The 22,612-nt window shown below is 38.5% G+C and overlaps 1 protein-coding gene across 3 annotated transcripts in view; it reads right to left on the bottom strand.

The window, feature by feature from the left end:
* Positions 1-7,519: 7,519 nt before the first annotated feature.
* The window catches only part of Adam23 (ADAM metallopeptidase domain 23), a 162,873-nt gene continuing 147,780 nt past the window's right edge, over positions 7,520-22,612 (bottom strand). Inside the window, exons 25-26 of one of the 3 annotated variants that reach the window (XM_070018590.1) lie at positions 14,751-14,841; positions 8,304-8,445 (exon numbers count right to left, since the gene is read on the bottom strand). In XM_070018590.1, the coding sequence (XP_069874691.1) occupies positions 8,397-8,445; positions 14,751-14,841 (140 nt within the window). In that variant the 3' untranslated portion in view covers positions 8,304-8,396. Of the gene's footprint in view, positions 8,446-14,750; positions 14,842-19,191; positions 19,283-22,612 lie in introns of all 3 variants that reach the window. The other 2 variants (XM_070018598.1, XM_070018608.1) reach the window with 2 other exon arrangements.

Raw genomic sequence — 22,612 nt, forward strand, 5'->3', positions numbered from 1 at the left:
CTTGTGTGAATTGTTTTTTTTTTTTTTTAAGTTCTTACTTTGGCCAAGTGGCTTGGCCCTTGTTGATTAAACTTTAGTTACATCCTATTCTGCTTCTGCTGAAGCCATCCAGTTATAAGCTCATTCAACTTTAGTTACATCTCCCTGTTCCTGTTAAGCCACATTCTGTTAGAAAAAAAAATTTTTAACCTCTTCAAACTAGCCAATCATGAGCAGAAGGTGAACCCGAGGGGCGGGGCCTGCTGCATCTGAGTCTAGATAAAAGGAGCAGCCCACTTGCTTTGTGTGCTTGCTTGCCAGATTTTGGCTGATGGTATACCCTTCTGCACAGAAGTAAATTCTGCTTTACTAAAACAATTCTTTGCTTCATGTTACAGTTGTGACTCTGGTGGTTCTTGGAGGTCATATTATATGAAGGAGGAAGTAGGTCTGGTGACCGAAGGGGATGAGCCCCATGCAGGCCCAACAAAAGAAGAACATTTGTAGCTATGCTGACTTCCAGGGCTGCCCTGATCCTTCATGGATCAGAAGCCAAGACTTGGGTGACCGTTTGTTTAGCCATCATTTGATGCAGATCACTTTGAGAAGGAACTTTTCTTCAGCAAGAAAAGGTCAGCAATTGCCAGGCACTGGTGGCTCATGCCTGTATTCTTAGTTAGGAGATTTGAGGATCATGGTTCAAAGTCAACCTGAATAGGAAAATCCACAAGACTCTTATCTCCAATTAACCACCAAATGGCTGAAAGTGGAGGTGTGGATCAAGTGGTAGAACAGTAGCTCAGGGACAGTGTCCAGGTCCTGAGTTCAAACCCTGGTAAAAATCTAATTTTCTAAAATCAAGCTAGAAGCCCCTACCCATCTTCCCATGATATTCTCAGCAGATAGAGAAGAAAATACTTTGTCCACAAAGTAATTCTGAACAGCACTTCATGTTACTCACTGATTGGCTTCAAACAATTCCCCACATGTACTTCCCTTTAAACTCAGTGGCAGAGTGTGCCACCGAGTTTGGGTATGTTGGGATCCTTAATTCTTCAATATGACAATGCTGAGAGGTGGGAGCCAGTGGGAGGTATTTGGGTCATGTAGGTGATGCCCTCACAAAAACGGATTCATGCCTTTCTTGTGTGAGTCAGGTGTTATTCCTGCAGTTAGGTTAGCTCTTGCCTTTGTGTAGAAAAGTACACAAAAATCGGGTCTCGTCCATCACACCCCAGATGATCAGATACCAGCTAAAAAGTGCCATCTTCTCTCACCAGGAGTTGGTATAAATCAGAGCCACTCCCTGTGTTTTGCCTCTCCCACACACACGCTCACTTGCCCGTCTCATGAAGTCCTCACTAAGCCAGTCTTGAACTTCCTAGGCTCCAGAACCATGAGAAAAAAAGATGAACTTTTTATTATTATTATTAATCACTCATTCTCTGATAGTTACAGCAACACAAAATGTAATAACTGTTGTTCCAAGCCACTTTCTAATCTTATTTGCAATATCCCTTTTGGCATATTTTCTAGCCTCCTTTGCAACTAGATGTACTGAGGTGACTAGGTTTCAAGTAATCCATATGGTAAAGGTGATAAACTCGCTTGATTGGTGTCTAGAGGGTTTGTGGCCCTTCTTTGTAGCCATTTCACATACATAGAAAACGCAGTGTCAACATGCTGAATACAGGCCATTCACTGCCTATACAGGAATTTTAATGGCTATGTCTCTTGCTGAGGAAGAGGCTTCCTTGATGTCACTTGTAATCCAAGTTACCTTTTTCTGACTTGATTCTGAAACCTAGGCCTGAAGTGGCAAGTAGCTCCCTGTTTGGAATCTTAGAAGTTATTTAAAGCTCCAAAGAGATGTCAAGAAGTCTTGATATACTCTTAATCATTCAGTATGAAGTGTCGTTTTGTTTTGACTTATTTTTGTAGAACAAATTGACTTACTGGGCCTATTTGTTTTGCAATGATCACTATAGTCAGGTAAATACTCTTGAGTGAACGCCGCAGGTCACAAGTATGATCTTCACCAGGAATGTGCACTTGTACATGAAATCTGTTGGTAAGGGAGCATTGGTGAATCCCATCAGGACAATTCTTTGCAACTGACAAGGAACTCTTTCTCTCCAAAAGTCACAGGCATGGCCAAGAACTTGATCTAGGTATGGGACCAGACAGGCTGGAAAGTTTCTAAAAAGGTGTAAGAATGGTAACCATTGCTCTAAGCATGATCAACAACTCCTAACTTTGGTTGATGTAGAGGCCACTGCCCTTGGAAAAGTATTTTGACCCTTTATTCAAGGAAGCATCACCTACTAAGTGATGCTTTACAGGGTTTATGATTTTTACTTATCTGCCCCTTCTCTTCAGAATAGCAAGGAATCATGATGCTAATAAAATACCAGAGGCTTCCTGGCCAGGTCAAGAAGTCCTCTTTGTCATTACTGATAACCCTAAAGCCCTGGAGACTGATTCATAATAAATATATTAGTAGGGAACTATCTAAAAATGTTAAATGTCTATCATAGACTGAGACCTTGACACAAGATACCCAGAGATATAAATTCAGATAATAGATCTGAATTTTACATGTTATTCTATTACAAAGGTATTTATGAATGGACTTCCCCCACCCAAATGAGCAAGCCTTTGTTGAACATAACAATAAGGGATCATAGTATTGGGTCCAGTGACCCAGGCGGAGCCTGATGCTTACCAGTGCCCTCTCTTTGAAACCCTCCTGATCCCAAGACCAAGGGCAAAGCCTTCCTTCTCTCTTCTTCTGAAGCACTGTATACTTACATCTATTAGGGGATGGATCATGTCATATTTAGATAATGCATCTTGCTGATAAGGTTGAAGCCTGGCCTAACACTGGTGTAGGATTCTTCCAGCTCAATTGTTTGTGAAGGGTAGGTAGGGAGAAAGGGACATGGAAGGAAACAAGCCAAATGGGTCAAACATTTAGGTCTACTTACCTCAGGGCTCCTCCTGCTGGGTCTTTGTACATTCAGCTTCTTGAGCCTTGGATATATTTTATCACTTTATTAGAGTGGTGAATTCCTGTCATCTTTCAAAGATAAGTCCCAAACTCACTTCTTTCGAGGAAGCCTACTTCATCCCTGTCTTACTTTTCCACCTCTTCTTTCCACTGCTCGTTCTTAAATAACTTTACTTAGAATTTGGGGTGCTAATATTTTTATTTTTATATTTTCAAATGTGTCTCTTGTTGCTAAATGGTGTATAACTTTAGGTCAAGAATTTACTTTTGAACCTTCAGTGTCTTAAGAGTTCCTGGTATAGAGGCTTAATATTTACTGAATGAATGAGTAGACATCTCTAACCCCCATCCCTAAATTTTAGTCAAAGGGCACCTATCTTAATTTTTAACTAACTTAAGGATTCTATTTTGAGCATATAGGTTATCTATTTAATTATTCATAGCACTTTTTAACCTCTAGGGCAGCTGGTGTATCAGCTAGAAAATTTTCTGTTTCCAGGATACCTTTCTCAATCGGTTATCAGGGAGCATGGAGCAGAATTCATTTCAATCTCAATCTCCAAGAGTATGACTTACAGGACAATGTATCCAAAAATCAGATCATTCATTTAGAGTCAATGATAAATGGCATTCTAATACACTTGGCTTTCTTTTCTTTTTTGGGGGGGTCCGGTAATGGGGCCTGAACTCTGGGCCTGGGCGCTATCCCTCAGCTCTTCAGCTCAAGGCTAGCACTCTACCATTTGAGCCACAGTGCCACTTCCAGCTTTTTTTTTTCTGCTTATGTGGTGCTGAGGAATCGAACCCAGGGCCTCAGGCACGCAAGGCAAGTGCTCTACCACTGAGCTACCTTCCCAGCCCCACACTTGGCTTTCTTAAGTATAATATTTGTGCTATTTTTAAATACCTGTTTTTCCCTTATTACACGAAATGACATTGAAACACATGAATTATGGACAATGGACATAAAGTTTAAAGAAAATTATTCAGATGTGGGTACAACAGGCCCTTTTAGGGGAACTTCAATATGACTAAGAGATGATGAGAGTCAGTGAGGCTAGAAAAATAAACAAGAGTGAGGTCATGAGAGGCAGGCAGAACTTTAAGTTGTACTATTATATTTGGAACATATGCTAGAAGAAAGGAAGAGCCCTGTTTGGCTTTCATCAAAGGACTGTGGGGGAGCAGTATCTTGAACACACAAGCTACACAGGGTGACCTGGTGACCAACCAAGGCATGATGCTGGGGAGAGGGGAGGCATACTAACATCACTCACCAGGAGGGAATATAATTTAATGACAAATAACAAATGACAAATTTGTCATTGAATTATATTTTAAGGAATACCTTCCTTTGAATGTTTTTGGTAAGTAATGTGCATAACCAGATTTTCTTCTCTATTTTTATAGCTTGACAATAAATTTGGTACCAAGTTAGAATGCAGATGTTAGTAGCCATCACTTTAACTCAGGAGAAAGACCTTAAAAATGTTAAGTGTGACGATAAGATACTGCAGCATTTTCTTTCTTTTTTTTTTTTTTTTTGGTTGGTCATGGGGGCTTGAACTCTGGGCCTGGGGGCTATCCCTGAGCTCTTCAGCTCAAGACAACCATTTGAGCCACAGCACCACTGTTGGCTTTCTTTTGGTTAATGGAAGAGTCTCACGGACTTTCCTGCCCAGGCTGGCTTTGAACCATGATCCTCAGATTTCAGCATCCTGAGTAGCTAGGATTACAGGCACCTGGCTCCCTTCTGTCTTTTAAGAAGCAAATAATTTCCAGTAAATCCAATAAAACTGAGTCCTAATCAGGCATATACTTATTATTAATCAGAGATTTTATTTTGCTTCATTGACTGTTTAAATTTTCAGTGAGCCTTTGACTGAAACTAATTTTAAAATTAATGATACCAGGCACATGGCCATTTAATCCACAATGCAAGAGAACATAGAAAAGGGTTTAAGAAACAAAATAATCAAACCATAAAGCTACAACATTCTACATAACAAAAAATTTAATATACATTTGACTAAAAGATGCATACAATGATTACTAAATCTCCATTCGTAGGCAGCCAACAAGATATGAATGAATTCAATAATTTCGAACAAAGCTGCAGGTTGTGCACTTAAAAAAAGTTACAAACCATTTCAAAATGAACAACAGAAGCAGCAATGATTATAAAAATGGGATGGGATGACTAAAGAAATAATTCAAGTATTGTGTGTAAAGTTCTTCAGACATTAGTCTTTGAAAGTTTGTGCATTTCCCATCTTTGCATAGTGAAAAACAAAAACAAAACCACACATATCACTTGGCAAAACTCCACAGCTCTATGTGATTCATGTGGCGTAACATGCACCTATATGTACTGCTCATTTATCTAGTGGGAGTAGCTCTAATCCACTGGGCTCATGCACTATCCTGGGTGAGCAATGAAGTGACTAGCGCACATCTCCTCATCCAGGTGTCATTCATTATCGCAGCAAAAGTGTAGCAGGTGAAATGGGAACTTGGTCATCACTTAACACTCTTGTTGGGTAACATTAAACAGAGTGATATGCTTGTGCTTTGAGCTCAAGTTAAAAAGAAGGAGTATTTACACCACACCAAAATAAAAAATCAGCAAATAAATGGCATGTGCAAGAGTTTGAAACTACATAATCTAATGCCACCAAAAAGAACTATAACCCATTGTTTATGATATGGTTACATTATCTTTCATATTCATACACACATAGCTTAAAGCTTGTGTAGTTTACATATACACAGATAATTTAACATTGGAGCATAGGTTTGGTTACCTATGAAATTACCAGTGTAACAAAAAGTTACACTTAACATTTGCCATATGTACATAATATTTGGGGACCACTGTGGTCTGATTTAAAACATAACATCGCACGTTTACAATGTTGTTTGTGAAATGCTCAAAAGTTAACAATAGAGATTTGATTTGTAACCGGCCTGGTTTTGTGTATTAAGTCACCATGGTGCCTCTGGGAAAGTAGTGAAATGTGAATGGTGCAGTTAGCAGCATGTCATCTCTGAGTGAAGAGGACTCATGAAGCAATGAAGCAACAGGAAAAGATACCAAGCCATCTCAGTTTCCTCCAGCCTTCCTCCAAGGTAAAAGGGCATTGCCATTAACTGAAGGGATACAACCTGTGTCTTGTGAAACCAGGGAAAAGGCTGACAAGCCTTTTCTGTAGCCCTATTACAATAGAAACATGGAGTAAGTTCTAGAGAGAAGACTGCGCACCCGTGTAGCACCTATTACTCAGAAAGCAAAACAGGAATGAGATGATAGATGATAGGTTTATGGTCTATGGCAGCATACAAAAATTGTTATTTCTGCTCTATGATTATAAAGCTTCCAATCTTAAGATACCCTGGGGAATGGGTGGGGGGCGTGTCATTGTTTTAAGCAGGACATTTTTAGACCATTCTTTCCAAGGTCAGAGAAAAAGTGATAAAACTGAAGTCATAAATCTTGCTGAAAAGGAACTTAGAGCTGAATCTAGCAACTGAATTCAGTGCCAGGAAGAAGTGCATAGGGCAAGGGCATGTCTTGCTCCTAATAAACAACAAAGACAATGAGGAATAGGGACATCTGGGGGGCCTTTAGTAAAGTTCATCCATAGACGGATGCTCACCCAAGCGACCATGTGTAAGTCTGTGCACACAAAACAAAGTATGAACCGAATTTCTTTATCAACTTGCTAGCTTACACTTGAGCAGAAACTATCTTGACCTATCTTGAGCTATCAAAAACCAAAGAAGTGGGTGAATGTGAAGGAAACTCAGAGGGACTTGGGAATGCCAGGATTCAGTCTGCAACTCTGCTGGGAGGGCAAAGAACGATGTGAATCTGTATAAAATGGAATCCCACTGGAACCCAGCACAATAACTCATGGACCAGAAAAACAGAGAGGCTAAGAAAAGCTTCCTGAAACCACCAAACAGAGCCTGAAAGAAGAGGATCAACTGCCACACTTTCACGATGCGACTCTACCATACAGATTCTGAGGCAGGAAGGTGAACAATGAATGAACAAGTGACAACAATGGACGTGAATAAAATGGAAAGTTTAACTCTTTTCCCAAGCTTTCAACATTTAAAGATTAATTTTTTTATTTAAGGCTTAAAGTTTATCCTCCTTTCACATTGAAGACAGGGAAAGAAAATCGTCAAAACAAAAAACTAAAATCATGAGCTTGGCACTTTTGTGATTAATTTGACAGGGTGTCTACTTTCTTACATTATATACAGATGATGACATCAAAAAATTTTACACTTGTCAGTACATATATATTTTCATTTACATAGTTTTTATATGGGTTATTTTGTTATTTTGTCCACCCCCCTCCTTTGTTTAGTTTTGGTTTCAAGCATACTAACTTTCAATTGCATCTGTTTTGTGCCCAAACTCCCTGCATCTATGGCTGAGCAAGCCCAACCATCATATGTAACAAGAGAGAAGGACAAAGGAAAGAATGAAGCGAAAGAAACAACAAAAACACTTGGGGAGCAAGCAACAAACTCAACTTTACAGAGAACCTTTACAAGAAAAGGATTTCAATACAGACAAGTGAAAATGATCCGTCAAAATCTATTTCCATATTTACATTTATAAAAGAATTATACAATAGCATCATTGTTCAAATTTCAGCTCCCATTTCCAAAGGATACTTAATCCAAGGGGGTGAAAAAAGAATGAATTAACAAGAACACGTTTCTGGCTAGTTCTGCCCTGGGCTGGTCCAGAAGTGGGGCTCTTAGTGGGCAAAGGGGAAGGGAGGCTTAGAGGGCGGGGCGTGGGAGGCGTTACCCAGACCCAAGCAGCTTCTGTGCTTTTCTGATGTCTTTCCCTTAAAAATTCCCACTGCAGCTTTTGCTGAGGATTGGCTTGCTAGCTTGTTGTTGTATATATGCCATGCAGGTTTTACCCTTTCGAAAATTGGATCTTCATGCCACTGGAGTTTGTCATTGGTGGTAAGAGGGAAAAAAAAAACAAAACATGCCAAATCATTTAGAAGATATTAAGTGCCAGCAGGCTTGGGGTGGGGGCAATCATTTGCTATTTTTTAATGGTTCTTTTATTGCACTTATTTGTTGTTGATGTTTCTCCTTTAGTTAGAAAAAAAATAGGATTCCAAAGTCCTTTATAGGACAAAGTCTTTATCCCTTCCTCACTTTTATTGGGTGGTGGGGGGGGGGGTCTTTGAAGTTATTTCCAAAGGGACAGTTTCCTTTTACTCCCATCTCCAACACCTCAATTGTAGCTCTGTTGTCATTACCACCCAGTAGTTTTCTTTACAGATGTAATAGTTCTGGCAATGTGGCCACAAGTATGTCATACCCAGAACCCCATAGCACAAGGTGGTATCCATCCAGTACAGCCGATTCAGATGGGGCCTTGCTGAGTCGGATCGAACCTCCTCTTCTTGACATTTCTTCCAGAGTGAGTCAAAACAAGATGCAAACAGGGGGAAACAAAAATCCACAATATTAATCAGATGACGGTGAGACAAGCAATAATGACATCAATGCTAGTTCCAGAGCAAAGTAATCAGCTCACAGGGAGGCAGTCTCTGAGACAACTTGAACACGGAAGAGCTAATGAGTATCTTCATGTCTCCCTACTACACTGTGCTCTCTTGTGAAGATCAAAAGAAAAGTCAAATCATTAACCTGTAATCACAGGCCAACTCTGGGGCCCAATTTGTCTCTTATTTCAGACGCAAACAACACAGCTAATAAGCTAGATTTAAAAAAAAATTATTGTATGGAGACCTTTTCCATGTAGAGGCTCCTGGGAGAACAAAATAAAATTCTGAAGGCCTTGTAGCAGCTTCCCATCAAGCCTCCAGAGTTTCTGTGTCTGTGAGTGTATCCTTTACCAAGAAAGGTACTGGGGGAAAACTCTACTCTATTTAGATAGCTCTGACTTGGTTGTGTGAACTCTTACCACACTATGGAACAAGCATTTTTCATACTAGAAAGTTGGAAGACAGAGTGCACTGTTACACAGTACACTCCAAGGAGAATGGACACAGGCTCAGGTTAGTTAAGCAAATGCAGCCGTTTAGCTAGTTGAAATAAGCAAGTTAAAATGCCTTGTTCGGTGTCCAGTCTCCTAACAAGTGATTCTTATGTTGGAAAAAAGAAAGGAAGGAAGAAGAAAGAACCAGCAAGATACTACAAGGCAACAACACAAGTTGGTTGCAACCTCCCCATGGTCTGGCTTCATGTGGGGCATCAAGCATGGACTCATGCATTTGTCTGCATACTGGCGGGTGCAATGCTGCTGCCACAGAGGCATCATGCAAACCTGCACACTGAGGAACCCCTGATCCCTTGTTTCCCAGCTCCTCACTCAAGCCAGATTGATATCCTTACCAGCCCTATGGAGTCCCAGCCCACTCATTCAGGACCAGGCAGGTACCCTTACAAGCCCTCTGTAGCAGAGATTACCACAGATTTCTCCTCCCCTGTAAGTAATTAAAAACTCAAAACACATCCTGCACAGTTGTTGGTTTGTTGTTGTCATTGTTGTTTTGTGAATGACTACTCTGATGCTTCTCTTTGGAAATACCAAATACAAAGATCCTTTAAGACATTTTGACATTAAGACATGAAGACAATGTCCATTAAGACATTTTCATGAATGGCCAAAACATGTGGTACACTGGCTCCTCAGGTAGTCTATTGCAGCAAACACTACTTGTAAAAGAGCTACTTACTGTTCTTCACCATTGCCACCCAGCCCTCTTTTGAATCAATGCTCTTGAAAGCAGGTATTGCTAATGCTGACTGGGAAACAGAAGTAAGTCCTAGTGGGAGGCTTTCTACAATGTATCTTGTTGATTTGTTTGCTGTGGAGCACAGGACATATGTATGCTACCCAGGCTCATACTTCCCAAAATAGGTATTGAAGGAGTCATTGTGAGTCTGAAATAACCTTGAGAAATGATGCTGGAGGACCTAGTTAGGTATACATTGCTGGAACTCGAGAAACGTTAAGTTAATATTCACCTGATTAATCTGAATGCAGAGGAAAGAGCAAACCTAACTAGCACTGTGCATATAAGTAACTACAATGCCCACATCTAAGTTACTTAATTCAAATACAGGGAACATCAATACATTGCCATGTCCAAGGTCACAAACAGCAATGCTGTTCATTTTTAAATGGAGCTATGGAATTCCATCTAGGTGTCCAAACATGTGCGATCCTTTTAAAAGGCAGTTTTTAAAGCTAAGATTGAACCTTTACACAAACAATGTTTTGCAGGGTCGCTGGGTTTCTTGGTCAGAGCTCAGACACCGTGTAGAGCCATCAATTTTCATTGTAAAATACCAACCAGGGAATGGAGGACCTTTGTACTCCAGACAAGCTAGAAGGGAGGGCCGCAGCAATGGGGAGGGTGGGATACCCCTGCAGCAAGCTGACTGCCCAGCTTCCTCAGCCCAAATTGGAAAAGCACACAAGCCAATCTACTTTTAAGGACTCCGTGTCCTAATTCTTCTCCTGAAGGCAGAATTCCTTCTTGATCAATTTGAATGTAAAAGTTACATTTTACTATGTTACTGTTTTTTTTTAATTTTGATTTTTCTGAATAGTCTCTCTCTGTGATTCTAAAGGCAATTAGATTTTTTTTATCATAATCTGTCAGTTATTTTTGGATCCCTACAAAATACTGACATGATCTGTAAACTATATTGGTGTAGTTTTCACCAATTTTTACTACTTTGAAAAGACCTGAACTTTTTTGTCTATAATGCATATTTTATACATGTCTATTACATAATTAAAGCTCTCCAAATAACTGGCCACCTCAGAGCTATAAGGCCTTCAGCTCTTCTTATATGGGCCTGTATAGTTATCTATTGCAATAACTTTATTATATTTCTATGATGAGAAATATAAGAAAGCACCCTTTCCTCAGCCATTTTAGGCTGAGTTCATATCTTCAGGGCGCTGAGTCAAGGACATGCATGATCTTCCTGGCCAGTCTGTCATCACCATTGTCTCTCAAGGCTGATAAAGAAAGTGCCTAACTCAAGAGTTCTAGGTATTAAGGAAGTCCAGCTGCTTATTTCACACTGAGATATGGTCTTGGATTAAGAAAGGCAGCAGTCTAGTTGTTCTTCTCATGGAGAAGCTAGCAAAAACTTATTGTACTTCCTAATTCTGTGGAAATCAAAACTCTTTCCTGCTCCCCCACAAAAGACATTTGATTTTTTTTTAAATGAAGATTAAGTTACTACCCTATAGTTCTACTCCTATATATAGAGATGATGTATAATATCATTTTGTAAGTATATATAAGCTTTCCTTTAGTGTGTCAACAAAATGGAACATAGAGCAAAAAGAATGTCTTAGAGCCAAAGGAAACAGGCTCATTATGAACTTGTAACCCAAGTAACTTCTCAGAGAGGAATTACAAATGGTAAGTATATACTTATCAGATGAATGCCTTAGATCATCAGGAACTGCTCTAGAAAGCCATAATGGCCAGTACTGGTGGCCATGGAAACTAACTTTGCCACAGGGTCCCATGGAGAGAGTTAATAGTGAGGAAGTGGGACTGCGGTGGGAATACCATAGTCTAAGGCATTGCAATATGGTAAACAATTTCAGCATTCATCCTGGAATCCATGTAATTTCAAATGTCTAAAGACTATGTCACTGTTACCTTCCCGTTCTTTTCCTATCATTGCTGAGATCTCATTTCCTAGTGCTGTCAACCATGAGATTGATAAACATTATGTACATGTAAATGACCACATTGCTCACATAGGATTCCAGTATTCAAAGGGACTGTCAGATAAATAGTCTCCTGCAAGGTAATCGCAAAGCTTCTTTTCATTTTAAATGTACACATAAAATTCATACTCATTTTTCCTAGGCTTTAGGATGGATGCTACTAAAATGTTCTATCATCCATTTCATTTGTTCCAATTGTCCTGTAAAAACAACAGCTCCGATAGTCGAATAGAATAGCATTATTATTCAGCATTAAGTAGATGCCAGGAGCTTATGTTAGTCAACCGGGACACAAGTCAGCAATCTACCAAAGTTTATAAGTTTATTCTATATGTAAGTAATAAAGAGATGCACTGGCGTATGGGAAGGTGAACAAAAGAGTGCGCCACATTCCTATGTTCATTTCCCATGGGAGGTCTCAGAATAAATCTTAAGACCCTACATGTACACCCAGGAACCTATAAATTAAATCATCCCTTAATATCCTCACACATCTGGAGTAGGGAGTACAGGATTACTCAAAGTCAGTAAAAATACACACCACATTATTGAATATGTAAAATAACAAAACAATCATATTAATAACCAATCAAAGAAAGTGCTTTTTTTCCTTCTAGGCATTCTGTACCCTTGCTCACAAAGTCTTGTTTACATTAACCCAAGTTTTCAGAGACTACTACTTGGTGGAAATGAGACAGTCTAAATTTGAATTAATTTCAGATCACAATCATTTTATGAATCTTTATACATATAAAAACACACATTCACATACTCTCATAGGCATGCTTTCAATCACCTATTTAATAGACACTTTTTAAAGGCCAGAATTATAAAATAAAATAAAATAAAATAAAAAGAGGAAGGGGGGGCAATATCAAGTCTCAGAGTATCCCTGACTTTATGCTTGAGAAAATCATGGCTGGCCTGACATTTTGTAATTCTTTATGGCTTAATATAAACCATTAAAATCTAAAGCAAATCATGTAGCATCTAAGAGTTAGAATGAGGTTGCAACTGCTTTTATAAATTAAAGTTACACCTTTGAGAATCATTCCTAGTCCCTATATTTACTTCAGTCTACTGTGCACCTTTCTGCAATGTTTTCTCTTAAAGTGAGTAGCAGAGTCATGGGAGAGGCCTTTGATGTGACTCAGCCCACATTTATCTATTCCACCATCTCCACGCTGCAGCCAGTGGAGGTTGGCTGGTTCTATGACAACCTTCCACCTTTTTTTCCCTACCCTTCTGAAAATCAGTTATTTCTTGCAGACATAAGTCACCTGTATAGAGCCTAATTTACTTATATATACAGTGATAAAAGCTTTTCCCCTTGCCTCACCGCCCCCCACAAAAAAAGACCATGCAATCAAGCTGTGAGCTAGGCCAGGCCGCTGTTTTGAGGTCCTGCTACAGAAGAGGGCACACTTATTATCTTCAAATGCTGAAATAATAATTTTAGCACTGCACATGGCTGCATGCATGATGCAGAAGGGACTCTTTCCCAGGCCTTTGGAGCTGAGGTTTCTCAATGCGACAAAAGACGCCTGGGGATGAGCTAAATTTCTTTTGCTTGATGCACATTATGAAAATAAAAAGAGCATCACGAACAGAGTAGGGCATTGCTGTAATGTACTATGACTTCTTGACAGTAGTGAGACACTACAACAAGTTTTTGCTGGAATGAGACTAACCCAATCAAAAATACATTGTTTCTGAGGTACTGGATGAATGACCCAAGTCTGGGAAAACCATGAAGAGACATCCAAATACCAGATGCCCATTTTGTTGATGTCTTTACAAACATGGTGTTGCCAAAACGACTTCACTAAACAAGTTCAACTCTGTGTCTAGTAAAAACATAATATCTTTCCAAGTGGAAGACAATCAAAAACTGCAGGCTTACTCATTAAACCTTAATGCAACAATACTGATTAGCAGAAGATATTGAATTTATTTATTTTTTAACTCTCATCATCAATTCCAATAAGAGCATTTTAGCTACCTTAAATGTATTGAATTCAAGAGGTCAAATATAAAATAAAGTTCATAATTGAGGCAATCATTCTTTTAGTTCAGGGTATAGCTTGCATGGATGTAGCCAAAGTGGGTTTTGAATCTGGCTGATGGACTTTCTTCCCACTTAAATTTGTTTCAACAGATCTAAAGTCAGTTTATCACAGGAATCTTTGGCCCAGGAGGGCTTACCTACAAATCATAATAATCAAGTCACCATGTCATGAAAAGGTAATAAAAAGTGATTTTCCAATAAATCTGAGGCATAGAAGCATACAAATTGGATAAATCAGGTTTAAATTATTTAATCAGAATGGCCCTTTATTTGTGTTTATTCAATGTGATCTATTCAAACATCTTAGATAAGTGTCTGTTTAAATAATACTAGTTGAGTGATCAAAATCAATCCAACCAAAAGATCACTATGAAAACATACCAGGCTTGTCAGTAATGTCAAAATTAGCAGTTAATTAGAAAATATTAAGTGTCACAAAGCTATTTCAAATTACAATTTAAGATCAATTCAGTTTGTGGATTAAAATAATTTAAGATTTTTTTGATGAAGAATGAATCTTTTCAAATCACCAAGTTATATTTGTTATGTGAGAAAAATAATGATCACCAAGTGATTAAAACTGTGAAAATGTCAACAGAATATAAAGCAATTGTGAACAGATATAATCAGGAATTTCTATTTCCACTTGACTTTCTCGTTAACTGAATGTAACTTTTACTGAAGAATATCTACTTCGTGCTTAAACAAGTGCTAGGAATCTCCTCTACCTTTCATGTACTTTCCTGAAGATGACTGTTGAGACATGATTTGTTTTTTCTAACCTGCTTGGAAGTAAAAAATATATTTGTTCTGTGAAGTTACTATTAACACTTAAAATATTGTAGCAGGAACTCAAAACTTGGTTATGTAAGCAGAAGAGAGTGCCAGAGCCACTGAGAAGACATGCGGCGTTTGCTTACTTAAATCCCCAGCCTGTGCCCCCAAGGACAATAGCTGCTACCAGGATGGCACCAGCGATGGAGCCTATTATGAGATTGGTGGCACTAGGACCTGTGACAAAGGATCATGGGAAAAAAGTCATATGAGCCAACCACTTCTGTTATCACATGGGAAAGGCAGTTAAGCAATTTCAGTAAGTAAACACTCTGCTGTACAAAGCGCTTTTCTCTACTTAGCTTACTTGGACTTTAGTTGCCATGGTCAGTGACCACTTGGATTTCTATGCCTTTAAATCTCAAATTTCTGCCCTATTGACAGTTATGTTCCATTAAATTCACCTTCCACAGAGTTTGAAGCAAACAGGAGGCATGTGCTTCTATTGCACATATTTTGTCTTTTTCCCTTCCCCAATATCATAAATCAATCAAATGAAAATGCACATAGGATCACACTAGAATTAGCTCAAACTGACTACCAAATGAGATCGTGAAAACAGAGAAAGAAAATTATCTGCAAAAGTGCTCTTCCAAGAAACATGATGCTTTCCAAAGACCTATGAATTTTAAATTTGGAGACAAAGGGTTTTGTTTGTATCTGTACTGGAACTTGAACTCAAGGCCTGGGCATAACTCTTTTAGCTTTTTGCCCAAGGCTGATGCTCTATCATTTGAGTCACAGCTCCACTTCCAGCTATTTGGTGGTTAACTGGAGATGAAAGTCTCAAGGACTTTCTTGCCTGGAATAGTTCTTAACTGGGATTTTCATATATCAACCTCCTAAGTAGCTAAGAGTAGAGGCATGAGCTACCACAGCCTGGTGAAGACAGTTAAAGTTTAGACATCATAAGGAGGCTACCGGGAGAGATCTAACTTTGAAGGCTTGCTCTCAAAGATAGATTTCTTCCTGGTTCTTAAAGTGTTAAAACACCAGAATGGGGTTCCAAGACATAAAAGAAGCATAGAACTTAGTTGGGTAATTTTAGGGAAATGGAAAAAGGGTTCCTTGAATTTAAATAAGTAGATCTCCCTTAAATTCCCATTTATTATGAGAGAAATTTCAGGGTTGAAATACTCAAAAAAGAAGTAGGGAAGAACAGCAAGAAAGAAAATATAAAATGGAATTTCTACCAACTCGGGTAGAAGTTGACAACAAAGATTAGTAATTCCTTTCCTCTCCTTTGCTCATCATTAAAAATCTAAACTGTTACATGTAGTTTAAATATGCAAACTAAGAATTACTTTATCACATTCCACATCACATGATTATGCAGGTACAGTTCCCTGTACTAGCAATATACTTTCAGTTCTCAACACATATCCCTGTCCAGAAGTCACAGTCATTCATTCTCTTTTCTTCTCACATCAGTACCTTGACTATATATAAAGGGATTGCCACTGAAAGTGTGTGTGTGTGTGTGTGTGTGTGTGTGTGAGTGTGTGTGTGTGTGATTTTTACCCTAAGACCACCCAGCACTATGGTTAGGAGGAAGCAGGTAGAGAATACATGTCAGGGATATGGGTTTCTTCAGGTTTCTGAGCCTCAACATACTCTTAAACCACTCAGTGTTTCAGTGGCCCTTAGAGACACTTCGATAATACTAACAATAATACTAAGAGTGACAACACAGTGTAGCTACTGCACTTTGAGTTCCTTACAATGTAGCAGGGCAAGTTCTGAAGCACTTGGCATATCATCTCACTTGATCTTCACAAAAACCATATGAAGTAGGAGCTATGACCATCCAACTCAATAAAGAAGGGAACAGAAATTTCTAAAAGTTAATAGATGATGGAGTAAAATCTGAACATAGAACTATCTAGCTCTAAGAGTTCCATAAATTAAGGGTCAACAAACGACAACCTTATAGCCCAAACTGGCCCCTCTGACTATTCTTACTAAGATATTTTATTTGAACATAGTCATGCTTACTCATTTACAAACTGCTTAAGGCTGCTATTTTGCTAAAATAGCAATGCTGAGGTGTTGTAACAATTACCTTGCAGGTCGCAATCCAAAAGTCATTTGCTTCTTGATTCTTCAGAGAGAGTTAGCTACCTACTGCTCACTCTGACTAACCTTGAATCCATTTACATATATTTCCTACCCTCATCTCGAGTGATTTGTTTTGAAACAAATATTTTTTAGCTCATATTGCTATGTATACACTCTATAGCTCAGAAAATTTGCTCTTCACTAGCTCAGAAAACAATAGTTGGGGATCAGACATAATACCCTATCCACAAGAAATAACTCCTGATTTATGTGTATAAACTGAGGAGTAAAAAAAAGAAAAAAAATTTAATCTGCCCATTGAGTCTTTAGTGACTGAATGCATATTACTCTATCAGTTAAAGTAGGAAGTATTATACTATACTATATAAATTTTTCTTTTTTATTCTGGTCCTGGAGCTTGAACTCAGGGCCTAGGCATAGTCCCTGAGCTCTTTTGCTCAAGGCTAGTGTTCTACCACTTAAGCAACAGCACCACTTCTAGCTTTTCCTGAATGGTTCATTGGAGATAAGAATCTCACAGCTTTCCTGTGTGGGATGGCTTCTAACCACAATCCTAAAATCTTAGCTTTCTGAGTGGCCAGGATTATAGGCATAGGCCACTAGTGCTTGGTTATGAATTTTTATTTTTAAAGATAACTACTTAGCAATTGTAGCAAAATACAGAATTTGAAGGACAAGCCAGTAGGCTCCTGGGGAAAAACATGCCACAAAACAAGAAAAATAATAACAAACTTCATCTTAGAAACAATGTTTACACACTTACACAGACTTACCTGCAACAACCAGAGTTAGCAACAAATCAACAACACTGGCAAAGATGAGTGGAAACGAATGCTCTTTAACAAGCACCATGCTTCACAACAAAGACCTTTTTGATTTTTCCCATCTCTGAGACTCAAAAGAAGGATTATTAAATTTATAGCCCCAAAATTATAGTCAATAAATGATGTTTAAAAACAACACACATTTGGAATGATTTCCAGAAAACTGTTTTCCTCCTTAAAGGAATTTCATACACACATAGGGATTAAAATTTCCCCAGGCAAAGAAAATCGGTGCTGCCTATAATGGAGTCAATGGACTCAAGATGAAATTCAACAGGACAAAGTTCTTGTCTCTACATATTTCACCTCTGTTGTAGACTTTATTTTCTAAAAAGTAAGGAGAAATAAAATCTCTCTTCCAGTACTTTGTCTACTCCTGGACTAAATGGTTCTACAGTGCATACTGGTGGGATATGAGTTAGAAGATGTAAGGTTAGTCGGAGTCTTTCCCTTCTAAGGAAAGCAGACACATGAAGTGTGACCTAGGCCTCTCCTGATGCTGTTCCAGCACTGGGTTCCCCAATGCTGGGATGTGAGAGGAGTATAAGATGCGCAGCAACTAATGAGACTGAGGGCTGTGTCAGATATCATCACTATGTCTGTGATGTGCACTGGTTCAACGCTGTCTGGTGATTCCTTAAAGATTCTAATAACCCATTTCTGGGTTATAATGAAGTGTTAACTCCACTACTGCCCCCGTAAATAGAGAAAGCAGAGTGTGACTGAAGGGCTGCTCAGCCATTTCTCTGCAATTAGAGAGAGGAATGCATCCTAATCATCGAGTCTTCATATTAGTGACCTTGTGAAGCAACATCCCATGGAGACTGGATGCTATTTGGAGGATGTGGATCAAATGCAGGGCAACCTAAATACAGGCACCAGGAGAGCTGGGTTTCTGATTGGATTTAGTGACAAGTTGCACACAAGGGATGTGTTTGTTCCCTCACTGGTGCTTCACAGATAAACCAGCAGATGAACTGCAGATGTCCACATAAGCCTGTGCAGGTTTGCATTCAGTATCTTTTTCATTCTCTAGGCTCCTTGCTTTTTATGCAAACTTCACACTGAATTACTAGCCTATTTTATAGAGAAAAATGAAAACAGCATCCTAAATATCTTTAAAAAAACTGAAGTCCCCTATGCCATTCTAAATAAATGAAGAAAACATTAAGTGGCTATCATTCTATCTTCAAAAAGCACCAATAACTTTTGGTAATTATTAATATGTGTAAATTTATTATCTGGTTAACAAGTAAATTCATTAGAGCAATCTTAAGAAAACACTCACATAAAAGCATTTTTTTTGTCGATAAAAAGTTTAAAAAAACGATTCTTTTGAAAAGGTTTGTATTTTTGTAAGTGGAGAAGCAATGGAAGCTTTGGATTATTGTCTGAATTGTGAATTGACCCTAAGCACCCCCAACATTGTTTTATGCCCCACATTGTCCAGACAGGAGAAGGTTCTACGTTGCACAAGAACACCACAAGACATGAACACATTCAAAACATACCACAAGTGTACCATCACAGAAACAGTCAACAAGACAAAAGACTCAGGTCCCAAGCATCACCGCCCATACTAGGCACCAAACAGACACATCAGGAAACATGGAAGAATGCTTACTCTATTCCCCACCCTGTGCCTCCAAAAATCACCCCCAGGGCCAGAATGGTGCCAGCCACAGCCCCTATGAGCCTGCTTGTGGCCAAGTTCACTGTGTGGAGGAAAATGAAGATTTTTTTTAAACAGAAGAAACAACACAATGATTTCACTAACATACAAAATAATTTGCCCAGGAAATGCTTTGAAAATTCAAGATGGGAAAATCTTAACTTGAAAATTCAAAATTAAGGTCATCAGACACTTTAACGATCTTTGAGGATAATCTTGAATTTATCTTCAAATGACACATGCCATTCTGTAAAAACATGATCTCTTTTACACACCTTCAAATACGTAAGTTATCCAGCTGGAGTTATAGTTCTAACCAGGTATGAAGTAAGTTTTAAATGTAATATAAATTGCATGCCTGCAAATCTGTTTTAGTTACAAAATCAATTAGTTATTACTATGTATTCCATAAGGTTCTCAAACTGTAAAATACATCTGACATCTTTTCAAAATCTGAAGCATCACATTCCATTTTGTGAAAATCCTTAAGGACTTAAAACAGACTACTTTTAAAATTAAGCACATTTCACTGGAGAAGTTCCTGGAAGGTGTGTTTTAAACTATCCCTGCAAAGTTTGGATTTCTGTCATGGAAAATAGGACACTGAATTTTTTGTTATTTAGATACCGTTGTGGAACAGTACACAGGGAGGATGTACAGATCTCTTGAGATATGGCACAGATTGCTCTGGACCACCAATGGGCAGATGGCTACAGAGTCACATTAGTGTGAATTGTTCTTTGCCTCTTTGCATAGCATTGCCATATTGGAAAGTAGACCTGGAATGGGTGGAGGGCTCCAATGATTTCTCCACACAGGTTAAAGGAAGTCTGGTATTATAGGAAGGATTAAATAGGATTATATAGGAAGTGGTTGTCTATGTGAACTCAAGGATGTGGATGAATGCATGCATGCTACCTCATCAGATGGCCTTACCCTTGCACAGAGATTAACTTTGAGAGTCAGCACTTCTCACAGATATGTGTGCTATGAGACATAGTAGTACAAAACAAAGAACCAAGACTCAGTTCTTTTTGTAAGGCTTCATATTGGGATTATTGACCTTCTCAACAAAATACTGTATTGGTAAAGGCAGAGAGCCTTAGATCTCTAACACTGTTGGGTAACTATATAATTACTTCATTTTTACCATGGGTTAAATAGTATCACTGACAGAGAGCATAGTTAATATGAAATCACAACTTGAACCATCCTTAAAAAATGATGGAAGACACAACACAAACCAGAGAAAGTCAGAGAACTGAGGGGAAAGGGAAGACCCAACACATAAAGAAGTAAAAATGTTTCCCAACGGTGACATTATAACTCAGAGTAACACAAACTATAGCTTTAAATTGCAGAGTCAGCTACGGGGATGGAAAGGTGATATCAAGTATAAACCCCAATTTTTTAAGCCCTTAGAAAACTGTTGCCTTCAGAGTACTAAATTATTATTCTCTTTTTTTTAGCTTAAGTTTTCTGCATAAAACAGCCAGTCCTATTACTTCAACTTCTTACATAAGCCATAAATGATAAATCATAGGAAAAAATATCTTGCTCTCCCATAAAAGGTGATGTTAATGGCTGGGCACCAGTGGCTTAAGCCTGTAATCCTAGCTACTCAGGAGGCTGAGATCTGAGGATCACAGTTCAAAGCCAGCCCAAGCAGGAAAGTCCATGAGACTCTTATCTACAATAAAACCACTAGAAAACTGGAAGTGGCAGTGTGGCTTAAGTGGTAGAGTGCTCGCCTTGAGCTTAAGAGCTCAGGGACAGCATCCAAGTCCAGAGTTCAAGTCCCATGACCAACTAAAAGAAAAAAAAAAGGTGATGTTAATGTGTTAATTATTTACAAATAATATATATTCAAGATAATTAAAAAACCTTTTTGGATTATCTATGGTATAATTTCTCATACAGAAACAACCTGTTGTACAATTATAGAAAGAGGAAATGTCTCCACAAAACAAGTGTATATTGCAGACAGGCAGATATAGCCCATAATCTGCACTGAGAATGATGGCTACTGCACCCAGCTCCTTGGAATTCTTAGTTGATAAGCATTCAACATAAAGCAGGATAAAAGAAAGTGGCTATTTTTTAGAAATATTTTCTCCTCTCCTTGTTCTCCCTCCCTGGGATACTTTTAGTTCTGGTGTCCTGAAAACACAGAGCCCTGAGACTCTTTGTCCTAATGTGGAACAGGGCTATCTCTTTAAGGACTGCCTCAATTAGTTTTTAATTTGGCTTGCATTTAAGTAGGTGGCCCTCATGCAGGTGAAGTCTTACAGGGGCATATGAGGTAGCTTTATTTGCTTAGTAATTTATGATGTAATAATATTCACTCATTAATTTGTTCATTACCACTAACTGGGTTTTTTTTGCCCTCCTACATATTATGCTGGAAAAAGGATGATATACCTTATTTTTCTTCCCTGTTCCTGAACTTGAAGCTTTTCAAGCTTCTGGGTGACAACAAAGCCCACACTTAGGGTCTTCCTTTGCTTAACCGTTTGACATATTTACCTGTCATGATAATATACTGCGGGCCCTGGGATTACCTCATAGGATGAATTCAAGTCTATTTCTCCTGCGTATTGATTATTACATTTTAGTCTTGCTCCTTGCTCTAAAGGTTCACTTGCACTAAAGGGTCAAATTTTTGGTAAGTATATAATACCAAAATAAAAACTATAATTTCTCCTTTTTAAGACTAGACAAGTCATACTTCAGACATTTAGAAATTGTGCTCTTTTGAAACTGAGTGGGGTTTTTGTTTTGCTGTGTGTGTGTGTGTGTGTGTGTGTGTGTGTGTGTGTGTGTGTGTGTGTGTGTGTGTGTGTGTGTGTGTGTGTGTGTGTGTGTGTGTGTGTGTGTGTGTGTGTGTGTGTGTGTGTGTGTGTGTTCTTTTAGGAGTTTCTGGAACAAAGGAGGCACTATTTCACCATTGTGATTCCAAAGAGGCTAGATCCCTACAGCCTTTAACACAGGAGGCAACAAGGTTGCCACTGGTACTCTATGAATTAAAGTCACTCCTGATGATAGTTATTTCATTAACACTTAGGATTAGAGATAAAAACTAAATCAATCTTTGTACTTTATGGTCTAAAGTTGATGTCATAACTATTTAATCCTGCTCCAAATTTCTATGTGCTAGATCTTCATACTCCTTTTCATGAAATAAAAGTAAACAAATTAAAATTCATTTTGGATATATGGAGATAAGTGTCTGAAGGATCTAAAAAAGTTATTTCATAATTAAGACATTATTTCCATCTGTGCTGCCAAAGAAAATAAGGAGTTTTGCTGAGCTAAGCCAAATTTCTAACATATTTTAAAACTTGGCAAATCTTTAAGCTTTCATGAGGTCATA

Source organism: Dipodomys merriami, unplaced genomic scaffold, assembly GCF_024711535.1.
Source record: "Dipodomys merriami isolate MVZ:Mamm:240054 unplaced genomic scaffold, mDipMer1.0.p SCAF_1, whole genome shotgun sequence".
Lineage (NCBI taxonomy): Eukaryota > Metazoa > Chordata > Mammalia > Rodentia > Heteromyidae > Dipodomys > Dipodomys merriami.